The sequence below is a fragment of the Magnolia sinica genome, chromosome 14, assembly GCF_029962835.1.
Source record: "Magnolia sinica isolate HGM2019 chromosome 14, MsV1, whole genome shotgun sequence".
Taxonomy (NCBI): Eukaryota; Viridiplantae; Streptophyta; class Magnoliopsida; order Magnoliales; family Magnoliaceae; genus Magnolia; species Magnolia sinica.
Genome location: NC_080586.1, coordinates 2228454 through 2248242, shown reverse-complemented (window position 1 = coordinate 2248242; position 19789 = coordinate 2228454). Strand labels below are relative to the sequence as shown.

General features: G+C 40.3%; 1 protein-coding gene across 1 annotated transcript; it reads left to right on the top strand.

Annotated features, from left to right (window-relative positions):
• The first annotated feature begins 3006 nt into the window (after nucleotides 1-3006).
• LOC131225535 (ABC transporter B family member 11-like) lies at nucleotides 3007-19525 on the top strand. Its single transcript, XM_058221074.1, has 13 exons — nucleotides 3007-3112; nucleotides 3978-4437; nucleotides 9559-9613; nucleotides 9723-9898; nucleotides 10569-10790; nucleotides 11552-11790; nucleotides 12528-13053; nucleotides 13322-13595; nucleotides 14034-14920; nucleotides 15840-16106; nucleotides 16324-16587; nucleotides 18373-18666; nucleotides 18953-19525. Exons 2-13 carry the CDS (start codon nucleotides 4099-4101, stop codon nucleotides 19301-19303), a joined length of 3894 nt encoding a protein of 1297 aa, XP_058077057.1. The 5' UTR covers nucleotides 3007-3112; nucleotides 3978-4098; the 3' UTR covers nucleotides 19304-19525.
• The last annotated feature ends 264 nt before the right edge of the window (nucleotides 19526-19789 follow it).

Here is a 19789-nt window from a genome sequence, read left to right as displayed (position 1 = left end):
TTTTTGGAATCACGAGTTAAGATAATTTTTAAAAATGGATGGACGGTATGGATGTAAGGAACATGCATCAAAGTGAGCCCCACGTACAGTTCAGTTGCGTCGCGCTGAAAGAGGGAAAATTAAGGGATTTTGACCATACTAAGCCTCGTAGCTTGGATCAAATTCTCCAAAAGAAGAAAAAGGTAAGGCATTTCCTAAGCAGCCTCCTGATAGGTTTTTTTAAAATATCTGGACAAAATTGACCCTGCATGGAATCCTGCGCTTAAGAAAGCATTTGCATATAATGATGTGGGAGAGGGGTATTACGCTAGATGGTAATACTCCTGGCCATGGAGTCCATTGCGATTCAAGGTTTTGATCTACATGGTCTATTTGTTATAACATTTCATTTTACCATATGACCCTAAAATTTGAAGCTTATCTATAATGAACTGGACCACACCACAAAAAACATTGTGCGTTGCACGCTACTGTTGAAAACTTCCCGGTGGGCTACAAAGTTTTGTATAAATATGATATTTATGTTTTCCCTTAGTCCATGTATTTGTAATATTATGAATAGGTCGGATGATATATAAATATCACCATGGGCTCCACAGAGCTTAGTTTGTATGGTACTGATTTAATCGCAAGTGGGTAGAACAAAAAACAAAAGGAATAACATATGTTTCAACGGTTACGCTTTCCGAAGCATCAAGTTGCATCCATTTGATCACGGGCCGGTCGGAAGGTAGATCTAATCTGTTGATAATATTCATGGCTTAGGATTCTTCAAGAGAATGTGTTACTTTCTTACTAGTCTGAGCTATTAGTAGCCCAATACAAGAAAAAATATTCAAAGGTTCCTTGAATAATACTTATTATTTTATTGTGTTATGGTTCAGTAGATTTGAATATATTAATCATTCTCTAGATTGTTGCCTTTATCAAAATTTTAGAGAAAATTGACGGAGCGGATTTGACCAAAAGTCGAAGATTAGAACCACAAACATAATATAGAAAGATGTTTATAAGGTAAAAAATAAGTGTAGGGCCTCATTTCCAAGCCCCACCTTACCCTTTCAAAGTTTCTTCTCTGGGAACCACTTCCATCCCTTTCAGCAATTTTATTTTTTCTTGTTACTGATTTCGACCTTGTATGTTTCATTCATTTAATGTTGAATTTCTTTTGGTGTGCATATTTGTTCCGAACTTATACAACTAGTTCGAACTTCAATACTTATCAAACCGTGACTTAGCAATGATCTTTTCCATTTCTCTTTCTAGTTATTATATCACGTCCGTTCTCCTTGATTGTTGCTTCCTGTGGCTTATTGCCTTAAAAGACATACTACATGTGTGCTTGGAGTTATATATCTACCACATGCACACTAGAGAAGAGAAATGCAGGAGAGAGATGTCGAAGGAAGAGTGGTAGTGGATCTCATGACTTCAGTTTCCCAAGAAAGAAGAGGGACGTATGCAGAATGTGAAAAAATGCAATAGTTGACCCTTTACTAAGGGTGTTCGTATATCGTCTATAAGGGGCCACCATCTCCTATGTGTGGAATCCAAATAATCCATTAATCTTGGAATTTCATGGAAGATAATGGTTGAAAAAATACTAAACATTCGCTGTTGGGAAGCGCGGAAGGTGAGCCCTCAAGATCTGACAATCTACACGATGTTTGGAACCTTTACAAAGCAGAAGATTGACGCTCCAACGGCTCACCTATCTACTACTGGAGCAGATGGAACTATTCACACCTCTGATCCTACGGTATATAGTGGCCCCGGATTGCGATCTATGGATCAGATCGTCCCAAGGACAAGCTAAGATGGACAGACTACCGTGCACACTATATCTCTCTGTATACTCTCGGTATTTCGTATGATTGTATTATTGCGAGAGAGAGAATGCATCCCTTTTATAGGAAATGAGGGAGAAATCGGATAAGATAGGATAAAACCATATTATCCAGTCAAATCCCTATTTCTTATCATATTTCAAATTCAAAGTTGAATTTGAAATCTCAACCGAATGAAAAGAAGGCCGGAAAAAGCCTAAACATATGGGACCCACCCACTAGTGATTGCTCACCAGTGGGCCCCACTGGCCTACGTCCAACATTCGCCAGTTATATGGACCACATTATAAGAAAATAGTTTGTATTAAACAAACACCATTATAAGTTATTAAGTTTTGTGGGCCATACAAATATCGCGTCAGTGAAAACTTATTATCTTTCTATATAAATAGAGGACTAAAAAAATAAATATTAAATCTAAGTTTCAATGGGCTCAATTATAAATTCCGTCCATATCTCATTATTAGAATTGAAAAGTGGGTAACTCAAAACCCATACAACCCGATCCAAGGACAAGGGCAATTTCATGTCAGGGCTACGTGGGGCATACTTCCATACATTGATCCTTCCGAGATGTTACAAGGCTAGTACAGTCAAAATCTTGGAAACTAATTACTCTTTCCGGTTGTTCTTGCCTTCTCTTTGTATTAATCATTTACTTGGCTTTCAAAAAGAATGAATGAAAGGAGTGGATGTAAGGCACATACATCATGCGGGCCCATGGTAAGGGATCCACCCACCTTAGTAGACCCGAAAATCTATTGAAATCACACCTCGGTCTAAATCTAACATACGCACAGGGCACACTCGATGTTGACATGGCTTATTTTCCATCAGGGAAATAGCATTGTGGCCTATTCAGGGAATGCCCTTGATCTTGTACGCATGCGTGGGAATACAACCGGGCCTTGATCGAGTTTACTTCTGCCACATGATTCATCCATCGTGTGCGACATCAGGCCGACGGTCTGGATCGCTGAATCATGGGCCCTCAAAACTGAGTATACTGTGCAGTAACTCGGGCTGAGGATCATATGGTTACTGGCGGGAGATTCTACCAAAAGTGACTTTCTTTCCATTCAGGGACCCATCTGCACGGTTCTTGACTGGAAATTGAAAAGGCATAGTTGGAAGAATACAGTGCAAGCGTTCTTATAAAGTAGATTCTCTCAGCTTCAAGAACAGAGCACCGAATGGAAGAATCACATGAACTGATCATCACAGATGGAAAATCCAAAAGTTAATGAGAACCCATTAATCTGGAGGTATGAATTCAAGCACCATTTTGATCTTTTGGGAAGTTGTTGATCCAATAGTTATCAATCTTCAATACATTGATTTTAGCATTTTATTATGTATTTGTTTTTTGGAAGTTGGGTTTTGTTTTCTATGTTTGGAACTGATAATGTGCTATGTTCCGAGGTTTGAATTCGCAGTCTTAGCTGAGAACTCTCTCATTCTGTTTGGAGAAATCGTGTTTTGGGTTAAAAACGGAACATGGGTCGTCTTCTTTTTTGTTTTATGTTCTTTTGTTCTTGTTTGTAGGACTTCAAGGCCGAGTTTTGATGGCTTGAATAGCAGTTGGGCAGAACTGTCTTGTATAAAAGATAGATAGTTACTGGTGAAAAATATTGTTGTTTTGGGTTTGAATTCGAAAACTGATAGACAACTCAATGCTGAATCCAATTTCTGTGCTTTCTAAACATCGTTTCATGTACATCTAAATGCAGCCATAATCTTCATTGATCTTTTGGTATGTGGTCGAAGAAGGTGAGAATTATTCAACTCTGCTAGAGAATTTAAATAGTTCTGTTTGTGGAGTTCATGTTTCCAGTCAAAGACAGTCATGCCACCTTCTTCCATCCCTATTTAAGAGTTTCTGGGATTTTCATCTTCCTAGGCTTTACGGATTCTGTTCTTGTTTTTTTTTAATCATGTTTCATGTAAAAGTGTTTAATCTGCTGCTTTTGCCGGAGAAAGTGGAAATCATCTGTTTGTTTACAAGAAATCATGGTCAGCATTTATTGTTCTTTCAGTCCTTTTAGACATTGATGTGTATCTTTTGGAATATAGTCACATTGAAATCTCTCTCTCTCTCTCTCAATTGTGCTTTGTTCTCACAGACCACAGACTTCAACTGAGGATGCAGACAAAGCATTCAACTTCTAGCGACAGAGGTCTTGAAATGCAGAAAAAATGTAAGTTCTTCTAAGCTTTCCGACTGAGGAATCACTAGTCGTGAGTTGATAACATGGCTGAGGAGAGTCGATTGATCCGCGATAGCAACTTCCATCAAGATGAATCCATAAGCAACTCACCACAGATGGACGCTCATGAGACCTTAGGAGAGATGCATGATCAACAACAACACACGAAGAGCAAGGGAAAAGAGGCGACCAAGAACACAATCCCATTCTACAGGCTGTTTTCATTTGCAGACTCCGTAGATTTTGTGCTTATGATTGTGGGATCCATTGCAGCTGCTGTGAATGGCGTTTCCACACCTTTTACGACCATTCTCTTTGGGCAGTTGATTAATTCATTTGGAGAAAATCCGGACCCTAAAAAGATGCTTAATGAAGTTTCCAAGGTAAGTATCCCCACATGGTTTTTCTACGGACGTCCTAAATTATCTCTAGTTTTTAGTTTCATTCAAACCATGCAGGAAAGGAAATTCAAGTATGATGTGCAAGATTTTCAGGCTTTAGATCACATTAGTTCAAAAACAATTACACAAAATTCCACATCCCACACAAAAGTTCAAACACTCAATCAAGGGGAATCTTATGTGGATCTAGGCCTACACATGCTAGGGCCGGATCAATCAAAATCATAGACCAAACAAGAATTAAAGGATGGTAAATTCATCCACACACGCACAGAAATAATTCCCCCAATTCAAGGGATTCAGAAATTTCAATTCGGGGAGCCCTAAGGTTGAAGAAAGGGCATAAATTTGAAATTTTGAATAATTTAGGGTTAGATTTAAGGATTTTGGGTGAAAAAAGAGTTAAAGAGATGAGAGAGACAAACCAGAGAAGTACCGCACCTGTGGACAGCAACAATGGCCTAGACGCATATGCGTGTGATCCCGGACGCACTTGTGTGGGCCCACTATTCAGAAAAAGACCAGCTTGGCCCTGGTCGGCCAGGGGTGGACTCTAAAACTCCAAAATCTCAGCTCGATCTGATGCACGATTTGTGCGTGGTGCTCCGCCGAAGTTTCAGCCCTCCTGTAGGACTAGATTCTGAAAATCTATTGTAGAGAGAAAAACGGCTGCAATAGAGGATAGATTTGAAGCGTAGATGATTGTAGGAGAAGATAAATATGGATGGAAGAAGGTGGGAGCGAATCAAGATAGGTGTGGCTTTGCACCATGGTAGTCAGCCCTTCGAGGAAAGGAGGGTTTCACATCCAATTGAATCTCCATAAATCAAAAATTTAGAGGAGCAGAAAAGCGCAACAATTTTATTAATCCTCATTGAATGAAAAAAACTACAAGGGGTGCCTATTTATAATAAAACCCTATACTCCAAAACTTGCGCCATGTGCGCAACCTATTACTTGGCGATAAAATAATAACAAATAACAACTAATCAAAGCAATCTAAACTGTCCATGATATTACTAAAAACAATAATAAGCAAAACTCAAAGTACTAAATTAATTAGAATAATGGACCACGATTATGAGAACCCATGGTGGAATTCACATGACTATTGGGTCCACTCCAACGAACCAAAACGCAGCCCTAACTAGGAGGCCCTCCCTGGACGTCGTCATCAATCCAGATCGATGGTGGGCCCTTCCTCCTCCTTGTGTACATGCGTAGGAAGGGCGTGTATGTGCGTGAGATGTCCTCATCAATTCTCCCCGTCTGCGAAGGTTTCGCCACTGGCGAAACAAAACTCCTGGACCGGTCTGAGATGTAAGGATCAAGTCTCTGAAGCTCATCCTCAATGAGCATGTACTGTCTGGAGCTGGGCATGACTTCCACTTGACCAAGAACTTCTAAAATCCGTCGTTCGACGTGAATATTATCTGATGGTCCAGAATATCCTTTATCTCCTCTCTGGGTGTGGGAAGGGTTGGTATGGGAGGTAGATGCTGGGAAGATGGGTCGGGAGGGGGCCATGAATTAGAATCAGGATGGTTAGATGACTAGCTGGACAATGTATTAGTGGTCCCCTGAAATGCAACTAGATCCTCCACATTGAATGTGGAACTAATTCCCATGGAAGGTGGAAGATCTACCACATACGCATTGAGACCGTTTCGTTTTATAATTTTGAATGGTCAAGCGCTACGCGCACGTAATTTACAAATGACTCCTTGAGGATACCGCTCTGGCCTGATATGGACCATCACAGAGTCCCTTACATTGAATTCCTTAAAACATTTAGGGCCTGTTTGATTTTCTAATTACACAGGTAATTCAAGGTAAATGGGTAATAATTATTTACCTATGTATTTCTGGTTGGATTTCCAGGGTGATGTTGACCGCCCCTTTTCAATTACAACACTCCTCACACCACCCAAGGAGAAATTTGTTAAATCGTGGGGCCCACCATGATGTGTGTGTCTTCTCCACACCGTCCATCCCTTTAGCCAGCTCATTTTAGGGCATGAGCCAAAAAATGAAGCAGATCCAAAGATCAAGTGGACCACAACACAGGAAAAAATGGGAATTCAACTCCTACCATTGAAAGCTTCTTGAGGACCCTAAAAGTTTTGGATCAAACTGATATTTTTGCTTCCCCTTTATCTATGACTGTATGACCTTATGAACAGGTTGGATGACAAATAAACATCAATGTGGGCCCTAGGGAGAAAATAGCTTTCAACCATTGACGTCTTAATGATCATTGTTCGTTCATGCCTTAAAATGTATTTTTTAAAAGGATGAATGGTGTAGATAACTCACATATATCATGGTGGGGCCTACATATTTAAATCAATAAAAACAAATATTGTATGGACCGCTTTTCGAAACATAATTCGTGACGAATTTCAAACAGGTGGCGTAAGTAATAATTACTTGTTTCCCTGTATTTACCAAGGAATTAAAAATCAAACAGCCCCTTATTTTAGTCTACAGAAAGTGTGTAATGTTTATTACTAGTCATTATCTTCTGCCTGATTTTTTATGCCATGAATGAATGTGATTCTGCAAACTCTGACGGCCTATGGGACAATGACATAGGGACAAGATCAATAGGTCTCCTAGGTTTATAACCAGTAACGACTTTAAAATGACTTAGATCTGTAGACCTATCAACAGAACTATTAAACGCAAACTTGGCTATAGGTAGTACGGTGTCCCATGTCCTAGTGTGTTGTATATCCCTCATAAGGGGAAACTCATCCAGTAGATCAGCAGGAAAGATATCACGAAACTCATCCACTACGGGAATGGCCTTAGTGGATAACTCTACACTAGCCTTTGGTGTACTCTTTCTAGCCACAAGGCCGTACATGTCGTACCACTCAAAAAGATGGTCCATGTCTGCCAACTAATCTTAAAAAACTTTAGGGTCCAAGTGGCCATCAAACGTGGGGGCATATACTCTAACTCCTTTGAGAAGTTGCATATTAGGGTCATAGTGGTCTTGATGTACCTCACGGGGTGGGTGCACGGGTGTGCGCCCATAACTGATTCCTTGGCCACCTCCATTCCTTGGTCTATCCTCCTGACCACCTGCCTGAGATTGGGCATCTTCCCCAATGGTGGGGTTTGCCCTGGCGGAGGTCTCTAGTTGGGTAATGCGCACATTAAGCTATTCAAAGCATTGGTCCATACGTTATTCCAAGCGCCTACCCAAAGACTCAAACTATTGGGTCAGCTTGTTCATTGACTCTTGCAATTACTCCATGTTTAGTGTAGGGTGCAAGCCAAAACCACGACCCGTACATATAGGCATACAACTACTAACTCAATTTGAGGACCTTCTACTACAAATATATACGCCTAGATAGGACTAAATGATCCTATAGGACTCTATATGGAGAAAACGATACAATACTACTCAATTTCCAGCAACCTGTCTGTAAAAAAAAATCTGTCTACAGAAAATCCTGCAAAGAGATGCAGATTTTCTGATAGCAGAAAATTCAGCAGCATATATAAGAAATTATGGACCTTTAAACAACTCTATATGATGTTACTTAATGCATAATGGACACAAATAAATTAAACCCTAAACATGCAATGCATTCCCTACAAGAACCTTAATCTTTGATACCAAATTTGATGCAGGACATGAAAATTAACAATGATATGCAAGATCTTAGAGGCTTTAGATCATACTAATTCAGAAACAATCACATAAAAATTCCACGTCCCATACAAAAGTTCAAACATTTAAACAAGGGGAATCTATGTGGGTCCAGGCCTACACACGTTAGGGCTAAATCACTAAAAATTATGGACCAAACAATACTCAAAGGGAAGTATAGTCATCCACGCATGCACAAAAATATATTCACAATCCAAGGGATTCACAGGTTTCAATCCAAAAAAACCCTAGGGTTAGGGAAAAGGAGCAAATAAATTGGAATTGATGCAATCTAGGGTTAGGGTTATGGAAGGTAAGTACGAGAGGGATGAGAGAAGTGAGAAAACGGAACCTGTCAATAATCTTTGCATGCGGACAACGGGCCAGACCTAACGCACGTGCGCAGGGGCCTGACCGCACATGCGAGGGCGCCCTGTATCTAGAAACTAACTCCGTGAGTCTGGTCGGCCAGGGGTGGGCTCTAAAACCCCCGAGTTTTGGCTCAATCCGATATGCGATTTGTGCGTGGTGCTTCGCCGTTGGGGGGGGGGGAAGAAGCTTGCTTCTTCACAAGCTTATCCCCGCCCCGTTTCCTGTCTGTCCCGCCAGCCCTCCTGCAGGGCCAAATTCTAGAATTCTGTTATAAAGAGGAAAATAGCTGCAATAAAAGGCAGATTTGAGGCGTAGATGATTATAAGAGATGAGAAGTATGGATAGTAGAAGATGGGGGCGAATCGGGATAGATGTGGCTTTACACCACGGTAGTCAGCCCTTTGAGGAAGGGAAGGTTTCACACCCAATTAGATTTTCACAACTCAGAAGCTCAGAGGAGTAGAAAAACGCAAGAATTTTTTTATTAATCTTCAATGAGAAAAAAAAAAATCTACAAGGGGTGCCTATTTATAAGAAAACCCTATTACTTGGCGATGAAGTAATAAAAAATAACAATTAATCAAAGTAATCTAAACCGTCCATGATACTTTAAATAACAATAATAAGCAAAACGTAAAATATGAAATTAATAAAACTAGTGGGCCACGATCCCATGGTGGGCTTTACATAGCTATCGGGCCCACTCCAACAAACCAAAACATAGTCCTCTAACTAGGAGGCCCTCCCTGGACATCGTCATCCATCCAGATCGATGGTGAGGCCCTCCTCCTTGCGTATGTGCATAGGGGGGCGTGCGTGTGCGCGTGATGTCCCCATCAAAACCTAAATCACAGGACTAGTTGCATGCTTCATTGCGTTGAAGTGATGGTCCTGATTCATGGGTTTGAAAAGAATTGCTATCATATCCATTTGGAGAGACAGGTTCCTAATTACTCTTATTTTAATATGTTATTTTTCTTTCTGCACCATTCTTGTATAAGAGTAGAGTGAGCACGTTTGTGTATCTGAAATTAGTTATAATGATATCCGTTTGACGTTTTCAGGTATCTCTGAAATTTATTTATATGGCTGTGGTGACGGGCCTGGCAGCATTCTTCCGTAAGTACATTATCGTCTCTCTTTTAGCAGCTTTCTCAGTAATCTTATATAGCCTAGAACTCTATTCGAACTATTAAAGATGGAGAAAGCCCTTGTTGTTGTTTGTCAGAGTTGTCTTGCTGGGTAGTCACTGGGGAAAGACAGGCGGCCCGAATAAGGAATTTGTACTTGAGAATGATACTGAGACAAGACATTGCATTCTTTGACAAGGAAACGAGCACAGGAGAAGTTGTTGGGAGGATGTCAGGCGATACCGTTCTCATTCAAGATGCCATGGGTGAGAAGGTATCAATATTATTTCGCTTGCCTCCAATCATTACTTTACCATGTTGGTGTTTTTCTATTGTAGTCAACAACTCGACATCAACCATCGATTGCTAAAATAATTATTCACAATTGTTCCTAGTCAGTTCTCCTCGAGTGATTTTAAATAGCATTGGGAAGTTCATGGTTGTTCCTTTTAAGTTGGATCAATGGATTGGGAATGTGATATAATTCAGCTTAGAAGACAGTTTTCTACTATTAAAAATGCTTTGTTGGCTTTAATTCAGTATCACCTGTTGCAATTTGTATGTTATAGTGCAGCTGATTTAGTATATACTGAAAATTTCTTGCCATCTGTCTTGCAATCTCATGATTATCTTGGTAATCCTACTGTCAAAGAAAAAAGAAGAAATGATTTTGTATATACTGATGGATTACTGCATAGAAATCTTTAGCTGAATATCATCACACCCAACAACACATCACAATGGCATTCTTGCTGATTGAGTAGTGGAAACTGATTGCTAATGAATTCCACTTACTGCTGCCTTCGACCCTCCTGAGGAAATACAGGGGAAAAAACAGACATGCTTTTGCTTTCTTTATAGACGATTGATCTTTCACGAATGCCAGTTGATTGCTGAGTATCTCCTTCTTGGACATGTTTCAAGTTTTTTATTCCATTTTACAGGTTGGTAAATTCATTCAGCTGCTATCAACTTTCGCAGGAGGCTTTGTAATAGCATTTTTTAAAGGGTGGCTTCTGGCCCTTATCATGCTCTCTGTTATTCCTCCTCTGGCAATCTCAGGTGCAGTAATGGCGATCGTTATAACCAAGATGGCATCCCGTGGCCAAACAGCTTACACAGAAGCAGGAGTTGTTGTAGAACAGACAATTAGCTCAATTAGAACGGTATATAAAATTTTCCATCATGACATACATGCACAAACAGTAGCAGACTTATTCCTAATAATGAACATTTGGGGCCTGTTTGGGTGCCACTTAAAAATGACTTCATCTCAATTTAATTAACTGTAATTATATGTTAGAGATCATATTTCATCTTGGTAATGATTAAAAATCTTGAAGACCAACAATCATGATCTCTAGTACATAATTATGCGTCACTAAAATGAGACGAACTCCATAAGAGCCTCTTTGGGTGACACTTAAAAAATGAGTTCACCTCATTTTAGTTAACGTCAATTACATATTAAAGATCCTACTTTCTATAATTGTTGGTTATATTTTTAATCCTGTGCAAAATATATATATATTTAATACATGAATAGGATTAAATAAAATGAGAACTCATTTTTACGTGGCACCCAAACAGGCCCTTATGATGGATATGGGTGCTCAGTTGGACTGTATTGCAATACTAAGATGAAATATGATGAAATACAGGAGCAATGTCCAAAACTAAAGTAGGACCATTTTAATTCATAATGACAACCAGCTGCAATTGCAATTCCGTACATTTCAGGATGATCTCGGAAAATCCGAATTGCTAGCGTGGGGTGAGATGGGCTAAACTCAATTGGGTCATTTCCACTTTGTTGAATGGATTTCATGCAATCCAATTCCATTGAGCATCCAAATGCAGCCTCAGTTTCCGTCTGTCTTCTTTTTTTCTTTTTGAGAAAGCATGACTAAAATGTTCTCTTCTTCAGGTTGCATCATTTACTGGGGAGAAGCAAGCTATAGATAAATACAACAAGTCTCTGAAGTCTGCTTACAAGTCCAATATTCAGGAGGGTTTGGCTGCAGGAGTAGGCCTTGGTGTTTTCATGTTTCTTGTGTTGTGCTGCTATGCTTTGGCTATATGGTTCGGTTCAAGGATGGTACTGAACAAAGGATATTCAGGTGGTAATGTGATGACTGTGATTTTTGCAGTGTTGACCGGCGCCTTGTAAGTTTGCAAGCTGCCACTTCTTAAGCTTTCAAAAATCTGTTTAGTCCTTGTAAAACCATTAATACCAGAGAAGTATGCGAGCTCCACCACACTTCTCTCCCCACGCACCTTTACAACAGCAGCACATGAACCAAACTGGCAAATGTATGGGACATCATAGCCGTGAGTAAGGTGAGCTGTACCATGAAGCTGACCTGGCACAAAGATCAGGCAGGTCCGCTGATCATGTGGGCCCCATGCATATGTTGAAGGTGGGCTGTTGACAAGAATGTTTTTAAGCCATCTGTTTGTTTTTCTTAAGAGGTGGCCCACCTAAACAGTACATGAGCATGAAGCCCCGCCTAATTTGCACTCATTATCCCACACAGTTGCCAGGTTGGCACATGTGCTGCATATAAGTGTACATGTGAATCTGTCAAACCTTAACCATTAATCTTCATGAAGAGCTGGAGGAATTACAATCAGTTCTGAGATCATACTGAAAAGTAATGAAGAATCATCTTGGAAGCATGTGTATTATAGAAAAGTTATTTACGGGCATTTGGTTGCGCCAAATATCATGATATTTGATTCAACCAAACGCACCCATAATCTTGGAAAATTATACTATTTGTAAACATGAGATACATCTACACACATGCATTATGCATTCATGTATCTATAGTGCCTTTCTGATTGCTGAGAACCTGAACAAGATTTACTCCTTTTTCTGTCTGTATGCCATTATGATTCAGATCTCTGGGCCAGGCCTCTCCATGCATGAGTGCATTTGCAGCAGGACAAGCTGCAGCATTCAAGATGTTTGAGACAATCAAGAGGAATCCAGAGATAGATACATACAACACTAGTGGACTAAAGCTGGATGACATCCGAGGAGAGATCGAATTAAGAGATGTCTATTTCAGTTATCCAGCAAGGCCAGATGAGCACATATTTGCCGGATTCTCTCTCTCCATACCCAGCGGCATGACAGCAGCCCTGGTTGGAGAGAGCGGGAGTGGAAAGTCGACAGTGATCAGTCTAATAGAGAGATTTTATGACCCACAATCTGGTGAAGTTCTTATAGATGGTATAAATCTCAAGGAGTTTCAGCTAAGATGGATCAGAGAGAAAATCGGGCTTGTTAGTCAGGAACCTGTGTTGTTTGCTTCAAGCATCAAAGATAATATTGCCTACGGCAAGGACGGTGCAACTGTTGAAGAGATCAGAGCTGCCACTGAGCTTGCTAATGCTTCCAAATTCATAGACAAAATGCCTAAGGTTTTAATTCTTTCGACCTTTATTGGTGGTGTTAGGATAGTATCCACAATTTTGTCATTTCTGATTTATTAGATCATTTATTGTAGCTTTGCAATTCAATTGGATAGTGCATCCAAACACACCCTTATCGTTTTTTGTTGATCTTTGCTATTATGTATCTGGTTTTTATGCATAAATACAGTGTTTTTGTACCCTTTGTAAACTGTAATTATAAGTAATAAATGAATGACTGTTTAACTCTTATGCTATTTTATACTATATATTTCAGGGTCTGGACACCATGGTGGGTGAGCATGGAACTCTGCTATCAGGAGGGCAGAAGCAGAGAATTGCTATAGCTAGAGCAATTCTAAAGGACCCACGAATCCTCCTCCTAGACGAAGCGACAAGTGCGCTCGATGCAGGGTCTGAACGGATCGTGCAGGAGGCGCTAGACAGGATCATGGTCAACCGAACCACTGTCATTGTGGCCCATCGCCTGAGTACAGTGAGGAATGCTGACATGATCGCCGTGATTCATCGAGGATCACTAGTTGAAAAGGGTAAGAGCCTCATCGATGTATTCATAACCTAGTTGTGCCCTTGTTTAACAGGTGCTTGTAGCATGCAATTATTGCAATTGGGACCATCAATTTCGTCGGTTCTATTGAATGTGGATACAACAACTGATCCACGACAGTGTGATTGCCTTGCCTTTTGAGCCTGGCCCGCCAAATCAACAATTCTGATCATCGCAATGCTACCTGTTCTGTAGAGATGTTTTTGTTTTCCATCATTGAACTCCATGAAATCCATACATGGTGGCACTATTCCTCTTCAAGAAAGATAAACACCGACATCTCCAAAAAATCCCTTTTTTTTCTAAATGACGGACAGATTTCCAGATATTTTCTTAGTACTCACAAAATTAAAAAGTTTTAACAATCATAATCACATAATCATATTATAGATTGAGTCCCCAACATTTTTCTATTGATCAGGTTCTCATTCAGAGCTTCTCACGGATCCAAACGGAGCATATTGTCAACTAATACGCTTGCAAGAAGTACAACAGGAATCAGAAGATTCAAAGCTAACTGGTCGCAACAAGCAGGAAATTACATCAGATTTTAATCCAACATTGATCCAACGCTCATCTTTCCGACGATCTTTAAGCAGGGAATCATCCAGGAGTGATGGAAACAGAAGCCACCACTCATTTTCAATCTCGACTAGGCTACCGCCCGCACCCGATATCCAAGAAGCCCTAGAACTGGAACCCGAAATCCCAATGCCATCAGAGAAGGTACACAAAGTTTCACTCCGCCGACTCGCCTATCTCAACAGGCCAGAGTTCCCAATACTGCTGCTCGGCGGTGTTGCAGCAGTCATCAATGGTGTCATATTTCCCCTTTTTGCAATCTTTATTTCTAGTATAATTCGGATGCTCTATAAGCCACCTGACAAGATACGTAAGGAGTCCAGGTTTTGGTCATTGATGTTCATCGGCCTTGGCGTGGTCTCACTAGTGGCATCCTCAGCTCGAACATACCTATTTGGCATAGCCGGCTGCCAGTTGATAAAAAGGATCCGGTTGATGTCATTCAAGAAGGTGGTACACATGGAGATTGAGTGGTTTGATAACGCTGAGAATTCGAGCGGTGCGATTGGTGCGAAGCTGTCAGTGGATGCCGCAACCATTCGTGGACTGGTTGGAGATGCGCTTGCACTGATGGTGCAGAATGCTGCATCTGTGATTGCTGGACTGGTAATCGCATTTGAAGCGAATTGGCAATTGGCTCTAATAATCTTAGCTATGGTACCATTGATAGGCCTTGGTGGATGGGTCGAAATGAAGTTCTTGAAGGGATTCAGTGCAGACGCAAAGGTTTGCTTTTCAACTCCTTGAAAATGTTGTGAATAGGATGAAATCATAAAACCAACTTTTTCTTTTTGCAACAAAGAAGAAACCATCTTTATGATTTGCAAAAAAAATGTCAAGATCTTTTTTTGAAGCAGTCCTTTCAAATATTTCCGGAAAAGATCATTCACACAAATTTTCATTGTCAGTGAATCAAAGAAAGCTGATGACTTTGAACAATTTTACAAATGCCTATGTTCCGTTAATTTAACTTTGTTTTTTATTGATATATGCTAGTTTGACATTGTAAATGTCTGGAGCACCTTCGAAGTATTTAGAATGCAAGGAAACTGGGATTTGATTACACCTGAAGGGTGTGTTTGGATGCATTATTGAAATGAATTGCAACTATTAGTCTCTAAGAAAGTGGAAGTGACTAAATCACAATGCCTCCTCCCTTAGCATTTATAGGATACAGGCTCTACATCACAATTGCATTGCTATCTCAAGTAGGACTTGAAAGGTTCGTAACTGCAATTTGTGGTTAGTTCCTTGTTAAGAAAAGTAGGGAATATCATTGCTTTTGTCATTTCCACTGGATTAAGAGTGCGTTTGGTTGCACCAAATATCATAAAATTTAATGACTAATAAGTCTAATTTGTTGAAAATATCATAAAATTTTCATGATATTTGGTGCAACCAAACGCATCCTAATCTAAATGTTTGCAATTTAATTCGCTTGCTTATCCAAACGAAGCAAAAGTGAAGGTGGTGTTCACATTGTCAATGCTCCAACATACTATGTCATATTAATTAGTTTTTAATGAGGATGGAAATTTGAAATTGGATTGTAGATTGTGTATGAGGAAGCAAACAATGCTCCAATAAACTATGTCATATTAATTGGTTTCTAATGAGGATGGAAATTTGAAATTGAATTGTGTAGATGATGTATGAGGAAGCGACTCAGGTTGCTAATGATGCAGTTGGGAGTATAAGAACAGTCGCCTCTTTTTGTGCGGAAGAGAAGGTTATGGAACTCTATAGAAAGAAATGTCAAGGTCCTATGAAGACAGGAATAAAGCAGGGGCTGGTCAGCGGCGTTGGTTTCGGGCTCACCTTTTTCCTGCTGTTCTGTGCCTACTCAACCAGTTTCTATGCTGGGGCTCGGCTCGTTGAGGATGGGAAGACAAATTTCATGCATGTTTTACGTGTATGTGATGCATCTCTACACAACTTGTCAATGAAATTTTTGAAGTTTGTAAAGAAAACTAATGTTATTGATGACAATTTTGCAATTTACAATATAAAATACTGGATGATGAAAAACAGGAGGAGAAAAAAAATCATGAACCATTTAGCAATTTACAATATAAAATTGGTGCATCATTTTGATCCTCTGAATTCATCGCTTCTCACCTGCTTTACAGGTTTTCTTTGCGCTGACCATGGCAGCCATTGGAGTTTCTCAGTCAAGCTCCCTAGCACCAGATGCCACAAAAGCAAAGGCTTCTGCAGCTTCTATATTTGCACTTCTCGATAGGAAATCAAAGATAGATCCAAGTAATGATTCCGGAGCGACAATTGAATATGTGAAGGGTGACATTGAGTTTCAGCATGTCAGTTTCAGGTATCCCACGAGGCCAAATGTTCAAATATTCCAAGACCTCTGCCTGGCCATTCAATCTGGCAAGGTAATTCTCAATAAACAAATTTACAGAAATGCACCTGTTTCATGACTGCTACTAATTTACATTTTCTTATTCGATTAATTGCATGCTACCAAATCCTATTCGGATTAACTATGCGATTACTTTGATTTAGGTCTCTGATATTGTAGCATTTGATAATTCCACGTAGTAGGAAGGTGATGTCCAGTGGGCAGCAGGCCATAAAAGCTTTGCCAAGAAAATCATGAGCATTCATTGATCAATGTTGCTTGGGGATGATGTGGTGTTAGTAGAGACTAGATGTTAGCCAAATGCTAAATTAGAGGTTTGGAGGGAGGCTCTAGAGTCCGGAGGTTTAAAATTTATCTGAACCAATACAACATTTAGAATGCTACTTCAGCAGGAACAGTCATAAAGGCAAGGCCTTTGTAAAATTGAAGACTCACAGATTCCTTGAAGAAACACGTTTCGTTAGCTGCATATCTGAAAAGATGGAAAGATAGATGAGGAGGTTTCCAATAGGATCTGAGCTTGGTGGATGTGGTGGAGATCTGCCTCTAGAGTAGTGTGATTGCCGCATGCCTACGATACTCCCAGGGAAAATTTTATAGTACTGATAATCTACTGACTATGTTTTTTTACAGGCCAAAGTGTTGAACAATCAAGATGCGAAATTGATAGATAATGGCCGCTGCGAAGATGGGGGTTGTTGAGACGGATGTGTGGGGAGATTAGGAAGGACAAAACCAGGAAGAGGTTATTTGAAGCGGACTAAGAGTAGCCCCATATGAGATAATATGATGGAGAACGGATTGAGATGGTTCGGTCATAAGCTACGAAAACTGTAGATGGCCCCATCAAGGAGGGGAAATTTTAAGTGAGTCAGAAGGCCTGAAAGGAGGATGAGATGAAGACCTAATAGGACCTCAATTGAGGTGGTGAGAAGTGAATGAAGGTTGGTCACTTACCAATGATAGGGCCTGCATAGTATGATTAGCACCACAGGATTTGTAGAGCCAACTCCAAATAGGAAGAAAAAGGCTGTCGTGATGATGATGATATTATAGCATTTGATATGTTTGAAGTTCCTGTAAATGGATGCTTAGATACAATTAATTGATCTTCCAAGTAGATGATTAACATATCCTTAAAACACAAAGAACCTGTGCTGAAAATTATGCAGACTGACTCTCTTTTTGTGTGTGGGCGCATGCGCATGTAACCTACGATCTAACTGAAGTTATGGCCCTTAATAGAGTGGAATGGAAGAAAAGGATTCGTGTAGCTGACTCCAATTAGTTGGGATATGGTTTAGATGATGACATTTTTTGGGTAAAAAGAAAAACTCCCCAACTTCATCTATAGAACTCAAGTGGAGTATTTATGGAGTAGAGAATGGGGGTGAAGGTATTGACATATGAGACTAATCTTGCTAATACAAGTAATTACTCAACTAATACCACATATGTAACAACAGAACATAACAAGACGGAACATATTTCTCCAATATGACACGTGTATGCACTAGAGAGTCATAGAATCAGCGATAACCGTTCATAATCATTAGAACCAAAGTACGACGATAACCTCATTAAAACAGCTAATCATGCAACTGCTGCTCGACATTGCAGAGAGGGACATGGCAAGAGTGCATATGCTGCTTGGTAGAAGCACTAGCTCTTTGTATATATTCATCTTATACGATGTATGTTTGAGTAATTTGTTGCATGTTACATAACTTTTGAAATGATCCTAGTGCAAGCCCAAGAGCTACTTATGACATCTAACGATCTCAATTTTGCCCCTCAGACAGTCGCACTGGTTGGAGAAAGTGGGAGCGGGAAATCGACTGTGATCTCGCTGTTGCAAAGATTCTATGATCCTGATTCAGGTTACATTATGCTGGATGGAATCGAAATTCAAAAGTTACAGTTGAGGTGGTTGAGGCAGCAGATGGGTCTGGTGAGTCAAGAACCAGTGTTGTTCAACGACACGATCCGAGCCAACATTGCCTATGGAAAGGAAGGAAATGCAACCGAAGCGGAGATTTCAGCAGCGGCAGAGTCTGCAAACGCCCACAAGTTTATAAGTGGTTTGCACCAGGTAAGAATACAGTGACCCAGTTCAGTTTTTCAGGGTATCCGACTGGTGGAAGCGACTGGACCCATCCTGTCCCTTTCTAAAATGATCAGCCCAATTGTTTCCTGCAGTGGGATTGAAGAAAACACGGTTTCCATGAAACAACAAAATGGCTCTCTTCCTTAAAATACACCCTACATAATGGATGGATTCCTTATTTTTATTGTCATTTTGCTATTAGATTTGAATTACTGAATTATAAAAGTTATTCGCATTCCTTTATTTTCTTGAAACACATTGAAATCTGTAGGGGTACAACACAGTAGTAGGAGAGCGAGGGGTCCAACTGTCAGGTGGGCAGAAGCAACGGGTGGCTATTGCACGTGCCATAGTGAAAGAGCCAAAGATTCTGCTATTGGATGAGGCGACAAGTGCGCTGGACACTGAGTCCGAGCGAGTGGTTCAGGAGGCATTGGATCAAGTGATGATGAATCGAACAACGATCGTGGTGGCCCACCGGCTGTCCACAATCAAAGCAGCTGATCTAATTGCTGTGGTTAAGAATGGAGTGATCATAGAGAAAGGGAAGCATGAAGCTTTAATCAATATCAAGGATGGGGCTTATGCCTCCTTAGTAGCACTTCACAGAGGTTCTTCTTAATTGTCTTTATGCAGTTTTCTCTTGTTTCTTCCCATTATTGTAATTTATTGTTATTTATGTAGTTCTGACTTGAGATGGATGCTTTTTGAAGAACCAACGTCCCACCACACGTGCATCATCCAAGACATTTGCCAGGCAGGCATCTAGGTAGTGTCCATCCAGTTGCCTTAGAAATGTACGTTGAATGCGGAACATGTCTTTTCAACCGTCCATAATTTCATACACCAGTGTCCAGCAGGATGCTTTGGCTAACTAAGATTTAGAGAGGAGGAGCCTTATGGATGAATGGCCTGGGTCTCACACGCGTGCCACGTGTCTGGTGCGTATGCGAAAATGCAGCTCTAAAGCAATAAGCAGGCTTCAATGTGCTTAGGCAATGAACATTTAAGCCCAATACACAAGGGGCCTGTTGTGGACAGTACATGGCCCAAAAATAACTGATCAGACTCCATACTTTCCAACCAATACCCATCAATTGGATGACAT

Bases quoted from the DNA above. Each gene is read 5' to 3' on its own strand.
- LOC131225535 (XM_058221074.1), top strand. From the start codon at position 4,099: ATGGCTGAGGAGAGTCGATTGATCCGCGATAGCAACTTCCATCAAGAT. The intron at 13,054-13,321 runs GTTTTAATTCTT...TATATATTTCAG, and splicing joins TCATAGACAAAATGCCTAAG to GGTCTGGACACCATGGTGGG. The intron at 16,107-16,323 runs GTATGTGATGCA...CCTGCTTTACAG, and splicing joins ATTTCATGCATGTTTTACGT to GTTTTCTTTGCGCTGACCAT.